General features: G+C 28.3%; 2 protein-coding genes across 2 annotated transcripts in view; both read right to left on the bottom strand.

The window, feature by feature from the left end:
• Positions 1-8,847, bottom strand: part of LOC125815375 (probable LRR receptor-like serine/threonine-protein kinase At1g67720) — a 191,655-nt gene that overhangs the window by 155,279 nt on the left and 27,529 nt on the right. The window lies entirely within an intron of this gene.
• LOC125815071 (B3 domain-containing protein At5g42700-like) lies at positions 5,851-8,494 on the bottom strand. The gene is made up of 7 exons (XM_049494470.1): positions 8,465-8,494; positions 8,258-8,326; positions 7,737-7,771; positions 7,031-7,181; positions 6,729-6,935; positions 6,007-6,088; positions 5,851-5,924 (listed from the first exon to the last, which is right to left on the bottom strand). The coding sequence occupies exons 1-7, from the start codon at positions 8,492-8,494 to the stop codon at positions 5,851-5,853; spliced, it is 648 nt and encodes a 215-aa protein (XP_049350427.1).

The raw sequence follows: 8,847 nt of genomic DNA, 5'->3' as shown, positions 1-8,847 counted from the left end.
ATAATAACATAACAAGTGTGTATATATATATAGATAGATAGATAGATACATGACAAAAGACAGATACATGTGACAACACTCGGATACATGACAGAATAATAGCGCCTAGATCGGACGGGAGAAGTGACGCGAAGTTTCTTGGTTGAGTATGTAACTAACACCATCGTCAAATAAAGTAGTTTATCCATAAAAGGCAAAAAAAGGCTTTCAAGATTCCAATTTGTGATTATTATTTTTTTAAAATGTAAAACTTGACCCATAAGAATACATTTTGCACATAAAATCCATCATTTTAAATTTAGAAAAAAATAATCTAACTTGTTGTAAAGAAATCGTATGTACGATGTAGGAGGATATATTAAAGAATAACTAGTTATTCCGATCAGCGAATACAAGAATATAATTAGTGTAATCCCGCAAGTAGGTTCCGAAAAGGATAATGTGTACATAGTCTTGCCCCTACCTTGAGAAAGTTGATTTATTTAATTAGTTAATCTTTATAATAAAAAAAAATGTATGTATTTTGAAAGTTTGATTACATGTGATCACAAATATTTTTTTATTAAAAAATAGAGATATGTAATAATTTATTAATGTAGTGTCTTAGAATATTATATTATCTTATTTGTGAATTATAATTTGCTAATTTGATAAGATTGTTTAAGAGTTGATTTTTAAAAAATATTTTCATAAGATGTGAATTCTTTCATGGTTAGAAATCATATCCAAACGAGCATAATATTTTTATTTCACATTCGTCATCAATCCTAACCTTCTTCCACATTTTCTTAAAAAAATTGTTAAAAGTTTGTTAATCTCTTGTTGTGAATCAATGTTGTAAAGACATAATTAGGATTCTGCGGTGTTCTCCCCTAGGCGAGACATTTACAAATGGTTTGATGTAACACCAACAATAAACTTGATGTATTATTACAAGTGAAGTTCAAAGAGATGACATTTATTGAAATAAGTAAACTGTTTTTGCTTCACTTAAAAATACGCTCCTAGGTACATATAAAAGAAAGGGAAAATTAGTAAACTAGTCAAAAACAATAACATAATTAGTAAAAATATCCATACTTTATAAATATTAGTAAAAATGTCAAAAATGTCATTATTTTAAAAAACTTTATGTATCATAATTTTCTTCCTTCTTTATCTCCCATTGACAATTACACGTTTTCAATTAATTATCTCTCCTATTTTTTTTTAAAAAAACTTCTCCCTCTCATATTTATCTTTTCAGATTCTTAATTCTCTCTCTCATATTTATCTTTTCAGATTCTTATTTTTTTTAAAAAAAATCCCTCTCTCATCTTTATCTTTTCAGATAATCCTCCAACATTCAAGTTGCCCATATATCTCTTCCGTAAATTTTGATTGTTTTTTTCAGAAATTAAATCAACAACAATCCCTTTGATTAAGGTATTAATCTTTATCCTATTTTTAGATTTCTTTTCTGATTTTATTTTTGTTTAAATCTTTAAAGATTGCTGTTTGTAGTTGAAATTTCGGTTAGGGTTCACTCTCCAATGGCTGAATTCAAGAGGCTTACTAGAGGTATCCAACTTAATCAACAAATTGCTAGCGATTTTTCATCCTTTTATCTATTTATTACTCAAGAAATAGCGGATAATGTAGGATCCGCTACTAAAATGAGGGAAGAGAGACGATCAGAACATTTACAGGACCCAATCGGTGTGCAAAACCTTCCTCAAATTCAGAACGAAAATGTAGAATCTTCGTCTACTCGTGGGGATCTTGAAAAAGACGACGAAGAACAAATAGTTGTCGAAGAGGTATTTAATTAATTTTGCATGTTCAATTTTTTGCATGTTGATTTGAAGTTGTTAAAGAACAATTTTTTTCAATAATTTTATTTTAGATTGCAGTTTTATCTAAAAAAAATTTGTATTCAAAATTCATTTAGTATGTGTATTGATATTGATTAGATTTGCAAATGTTTATGGACAATGTGCACGTTTGTTAGTATGTATTTTGTATTTCCAATTTTATTTTGTTTTTGTATTTTGGGGATATTTTTGTTAGCTTTGTTAATAGCAAAAGCTAAAAGCAAAGCAGCATGAAGAATATCACATTGTTTTTTACTGTCATTATATAAAGTAGATGGCATGAATTAAATTCCAACAGAGGTTTTATAAAGTAAATCCTTAAGAATATTATTAAACAATTAGTTTGTATCCAATCAAGTAAGATACATATTAACTTGTTTATTTGTATTCCTTTTAAACAATTAGTGATGCTAGTTCAGATTGTATTCATTCCTTATTCTTTGATTGTTTTGTATTCATTAGTTTTAGCTGTGTTGTGTGCTCTATAAGATACTTTTTTACATGTTTTTGTATTCATTATACTTTGTGTATCATTTTATAGTTATGGACATTGTGGGAGTCTTGTTTGTATCCCGTTAAGTAAAGATACATATAAACTTTATACATTTGTTTTGTTTTTTAACAAATAGTAATGCCATTTGATTTTTTTCTAAGTTAAAGTAAAGATGCATATTAAATGTATTCATGCACTTTTGTTTCATTGTTTTGTATTCATTACTCCATATTTGGTGTATTCATTACATCATAACAATTATTGTATATGTCAGGTTTGATTTATAAGTTACATTATTGTATAAATTTGTTTTTATGTGATGTAGTTTATAAGTTACATTATGGCATAATTTATATATTTATATGCTTGCCAAGTTAAATATTTTTTCTTACAAATCTAATTTACTCAGGAAAATGTGTTTGCCTGCAAAGATCTACCCAAGGATGCACCCCACATTCATTGCTTTGTTAACCATGACATTAAAACTTAGTTTACTAAGCATCTTACTGAGCAACAATATAATTTGTTTTGTGAGAAAACATGTTTCGGTCATTATATGAGAATGAGAATATGTGTTGGTCAAGGTCAAATTCTCAGGTGTTGTATGGCACTAGAACTTGAATGTAGTACTCGGCAGGCTCTTATTATCCGAGTTTATGGAACTATCTTGAAGTTTACACTTAGGACGTTTGCACTTATTACTGGATTAAATTGTGTTGGTGTCATAGATGATTTCAAGTTCAACACTAAAGAACCTAATAGGTTGATTGTTCAGTACTTTAGTGGTAATGAATTTATCCGTAATTCAGACTTAATGAGCAGATTCACAAAAAAGGTTTGGGCAGACAATGAAGACGATGCTCTTAAGTTCGCCATATTGTATTTCATTCATACATATGTGTATTCCAGCGAAAGGACATCAAAGAGAATTCCTAGAATTCACTTTGATTTGGTTGAGAGTGATCGGTACATGCAATGAAAGTTGATATAATTGTTGAAGATCAGAGCGATAAGAAACAACTTTATGGCATGTTGCATTTGTATCTAAACTATCAAATTGTATTCTACTGTTTTTATTGTCTGTTGCATTTTGTATTCATTACAAAATTCATGTGGTATCTTGCTAAAATTTGAGTTTTTTAGGTGTAACTTGTATTTATTTTGTAGGTGGTATTCATTTCAAACTATGTATATGTTTAATTTTGTATTATATTTTAGGACAATAGATAAATAGTTGTACAGAATTTTGTATGCTATTCTAAATTAGGCTTCATACAATTTTATATTTTTTTATTATTTTGTATTCATTCTAACTATATGGCAACAAGTTTTGTATTTTTTTGTGCTCACTTTGTATTTCATTATCATTTTGTATTTCAATCTCACTTTGTACACAAAGCATAATGAATACAAAGGCATGTAAAAAAGTAACTTATAGAGCACACAACACAGCTAAAACTAATAAATACAAAACAATCAAATAATAAGGAATGAATACAATCTGAACTAGCATCACTATTTGTTTAAAAGGAATACACATTAAAATTCAGTTAACTAAGCATCTTACTGAGCAACAATATAATTTGTTTTGTGAGAAAACATGTTTCACTCATTATATGAGAATGAGAATATGTGTTGGTCAAGGTCAAATTCTCATGTGTTGTATGACACTAGAACTTGAATGTAGTACTCAGCAGCCTCTTGTTATCCGAGTTAATGACAAAAGCATTTTCCTGAGTAAATTAGATTTGTAAGGAAAAAAAATTCACTTGGCAAGCATATAAATATATAAATTGTGCCATAATGTAACTTATAAACTACATCACATAAAAATAAATTTATACAATAATGTAACTTATAAATCAAACCTGACATATACAATAATTATTATGATTTAATGAAACACCAAATATGGAGTAATGAATACAAAACAATGAAACAAAAGTGCATGAATACAATGAATACATTTAATATGCATCTTTACTTTAACTTAGAAAAAAATCAAATGGCATTACTATTTGTTAAAAAAAAAATACTCCCCATATTTTCTTTGTATTCAAACTAAACAAAATTAAATACTCAAGTCATTAACAAATACAGAATTATAGATGTTAACATTTTTTGTATCCAAGTTAAAAATGTATGTATTTACAATAGTCCTTGCATCAAGTAAAAAATAAATATTGAAACATTAAAAACAAATTTGAACAAAACTGTATTATGCATATTTCAATGAAGTCTGCCAACATATATGTATACAAAACAAATATTGAACCATTAAAAACAAACGGCCGATCAAAAAATCTTCAAACAATCCATTAACATTTTTCGTAATCAACAACCACAAAAAATTAAACAAATCCACCAAAACTAATTTTTCTTACGTTGTTCATAGTACATACAATTTACAATGAAAACAGATAAAGTTTACAATTATTTACAAACTTTCATATCAAAATTTTATAATCACTTAGAAAAAGATTAAGGATGAAGCAATTCACTAATACATGGTCCAATTTGTATTCAACCAATTTGATCGAACTCCCAGTAAAAAAATCCTTCTCCACAGTTGTTTGTCAATGATTTTGTTATACTGTTTCGTTAAAATAATTCTCAACAAACAGAAAAAAAAAAAGATTTCAATCAAAATATATTGAAAATCGATAATGATAGAACTCATCAGCTATGGAGAAGACAGATTAGTATTTAGTTTTGAAATTTTGTAACTGTTGAGACTTTTAAGCAATTGTTCATTTTTAAAAAAATTCTCTCCCCTAAATTTCTCCTTTTTGTTATTTAACAACTGTATTCTTTCAATTAAAACAAATAATAAAAACTTAAATAAGATACATAATAAATTAAAATTTTGACAATTTTACTAAATATTAAAAGTGTTGACATTGAATCCTATTAAATGTCAAAATATTGACATTTTGAAAAATTTCCCTAAAAGAAATACTCAAACTTGTTATACATTGGACAAAGAATAAAATTCACAAGTTCTAAAAGTTTGTTTTTATATGTGAACAATGATCAAGAAGAATAAAATTTGAGTCGAGAAATAAAAAAGAATAAAAGTCAAAACACATGTGACATGTAGTAAAATGATAATACTATTAACTTGTAGGTCAACTAGTCACTATTCATCTTCCTACTACATATAAAAGCTACTCAGTTACACTGGAAAAAAAAGATAGGATAGAATATATAATCTCACAAAAAATAGAAGAGACCATTTTAAGGAAGAGTTACATTCCTGCTACGAGCTAATTCTACACTAATACTATTAATGAGGATCATTTTTTTGTAATAAATAAATCTTTAAAATGGAACAACTGCTACCAGCTAGTGCCTTGAAATTGAGTAAAAAATTTGCATCTTCCTTTATCACACCCTTAATTTTAGATTCTTTACTGTATGTTTCATTTTCAAAAGCTTTTCTTCATGATTCAACATTTCCTCTTTTGCTTCACCTAGCTCACATTTCCTTCATGCAAGACGAGCTTAACTTTCTTTAGGAGGCTCCAAATATTTATCATCATTTGCTTCACACATATTCATCTTTTCATTTGGATCTTCTGAGATAATATAAGCAAATAGAAAGTTAGAATGTACATCTTGATTGTCATAGAAATTAAAATATATTGTTTATAATCATACCATTGTGTGTTTCAACAATAAAATCCATAAGAACAACAGCAACATCAATATGTGACAAGCAATTTTCTCGTAAAATGTATACCTAAAACAATAAAAACTATAATTAGGTCCAACAACAACAATAACATACCAAATGTAATTCCACAAATGGGGTAAGGGGAGGACGGTACATAAATTTACCCCTACCTTTTGAAGGTAAAGAGATATAATGGAGTAGCAACAACAAATAATATGACATTGAAACAAAGGAAAAAAAAGTAATGAAAATTAAAGAATAATATATAGAAGAGTAATACTAATAACACTGATAATGAGAACTAGACAAGACTCTGCTGTATACTAACTTTCTACCTTAATCCTCGAACTTTGTGATGTCCTCGCAAGTTGTAGAGGTGACAGGTCATGTCTAATTACCTCACCCTAATACTTCTTCTACTAAATTCTACCCCTCCTCAAATCCACCATAGTCGACCTCTCACACCTCCTTACTAACACATCTATGCATCTTTCTCTACACATGTCAGAACCATCTTAGTCTCACTTCTCTCATCTTCTCCACAACGGGGGTCATTCCTACTTTATCAAAAATATCTATGTTTCTAATATTATCTCTCTTTGTTGTGTGGAAATTCATTTATACTAATTACATTTAAGATAAATAAAGCGAAAGTAATTCTTGATTTAACAAAATGACTAAAATTTAAACATTTAAAAGGTGTTACCTTAAATTTGCAAGTCTCAATCAATTGGAAGACAACAATGTCATTTTCAACAAGATTGTGAGCAATGGAGAAACCTCTCCACCCCCCACTCAATCCGCTTTTGCCAATTAGGTACTTGGTGGAAAATTCATCTCCATCTTCATCCACCAAAACAACATTGGCATCATGTTTTGGCAAATGAGAAACGCAAAACTTTTTTGGAAAGCTCTGTTATATAAAAATATTTATAAGACAGGCTAGATTAAATAGAAACAAAAACAATTTCAATATTGCCTAATTCTATTAAGAAGATATTTACTTACCAACCAAAATCCCCCAGTGACATGGGAAGGGAACATACATTTGAGAAAATTTGGAAATTCAAAAGATAAAGTTGTTTGAAATATTTCGGCTCGCAATTGGGCTGATGAGCTTATATCAACGGAGTTGTCTGTCTGTACCTTCCTTCCAATGCTAGTAAAATCGAGAATAAAAATCATTTTTAAAGAGATAATAATACCAGGATATATTAACAGCCAATTGGTCATAAAAATCTTTTATCTTTTTTTTTTTCAAAAAAAAATATATTTTGATTATTCATAGTCAAATTCTCACTCCAACTTTGAGTTGAGTTTTCAGGTTTGATTCAAAACTTGTATACACTTCATTTTGAATTGTAGGTTTGATTTTGACTTGATACAAACTTTAAGAAAGTAAAAAAATACTTTTGAATGTTGTGGTCTAAAATCAAAATTAAAGAATTCACAAAAAAAAAACACATTTTTTAATGGACTAAAAAGAAAAGTAGGACAAATAAATAAGCCAAAAAAAGTATGACAAACAAATTAAAATGGAGGGAGTAACATTTTTTCAAATAAAATACCTATCCAAACACAACTTCAATTTCAAAAAATATTTTTTTCCGCTCAACTTTAAATACAATTAAAAAAAATCAAACATTATGAAATTCATGTCTTAAAACCTATTTTTTTTATTAATATAATTTATTTTTGCATTTTCTCCACTTACCACATTTGAACCTTCTTGTTATCTCCAGTTTCCACCTGCAAATGTATATGCCAAGTATCTGAATTAGTATTAAAGTACTTTCGTACAAGAGTACTAGTTGGTCAAAACGATAACATACTCAGTATAACCCCATCAGTGGGGACTAGAGAGGATATAACATATGTAGATATAACTTTTATCTCGTTAGATAGAGGGATTATTTTCGATGGAGCGTACAAAGACTTTATCTTAACGATGTAAAGATAGAGAGGTCGTTTCCGATGGAGCATACGCAGACCTTATCTTTACCTCGTAAAAATAAAGAGATTTTTCTTGATGAAGCGTATACAAACCTTGTCTTTACCTCGTAGATATAAAAAGATTATTTCTGATAGAGCATACACAGATCGTACTTTTACCTCATAAAAATAAAAATAAAAATATTTTTTATGGATCAAACGCAAACCTTACCTTTACATCTATATAGGCTTTTTAGAACCGTCAACTATTTATCAAAGCACGGAGTAAAAAATAATTCTCACCTTGTCGGTTCTATTGGGAGGTAAAACCTTTTTCTTGAGCATCCCTTGATTGATTGACAACGCCTTTTTCTAGTTAAGCCATCAAATGAAAGAACAAAAAAACATGGGTCAATAATTATATGCAAAAAAAAAAAAGACAGACAAAAGAATTAAAACAATTTATTTGAAATCGTGAAATGAAAACTGTAGCAGTAGGAGATGGAGTACCTTAGAAGGAGAACGAGCTCGACTTTTCATTTTAGAAGAAAAGAAAAAAAGTGAGGAAAAACAAAATAGAACTTTTTGGGGTATTTTTCAACCGAAAAGAACTTATGAAGTGGAAAAATGAGATGATACTGTATTTATAAGGAGAAGTAAGGAAGGCCTTGAAGCCAAAATTGGAATTAATTGAAAGAGTACTAGGTTTAGAACGATTTATTCCCTTTTTCCAAAGTTGTTCTTTTAAAGAAAAATATATGTATTATTATTAGTCAATTCAAGACCCATGTTTTAAACAAACACAAACAAATAAAAAGGGATAAGAAAATAAATATGAATTAGTTGCGGATCACAAACATATGGGGGACTTTTTTGATAAAGTAAAAATTTTA

This window comes from Solanum verrucosum, unplaced genomic scaffold (genome assembly GCF_900185275.1).
Source record: "Solanum verrucosum unplaced genomic scaffold, falcon-dt-bn FXZP01000261.1, whole genome shotgun sequence".
Lineage (NCBI taxonomy): Eukaryota > Viridiplantae > Streptophyta > Magnoliopsida > Solanales > Solanaceae > Solanum > Solanum verrucosum.
The sequence above is the reverse complement of the archived record's forward strand: the minus strand, read 5'-3'. Positions and strand labels throughout refer to the sequence as shown.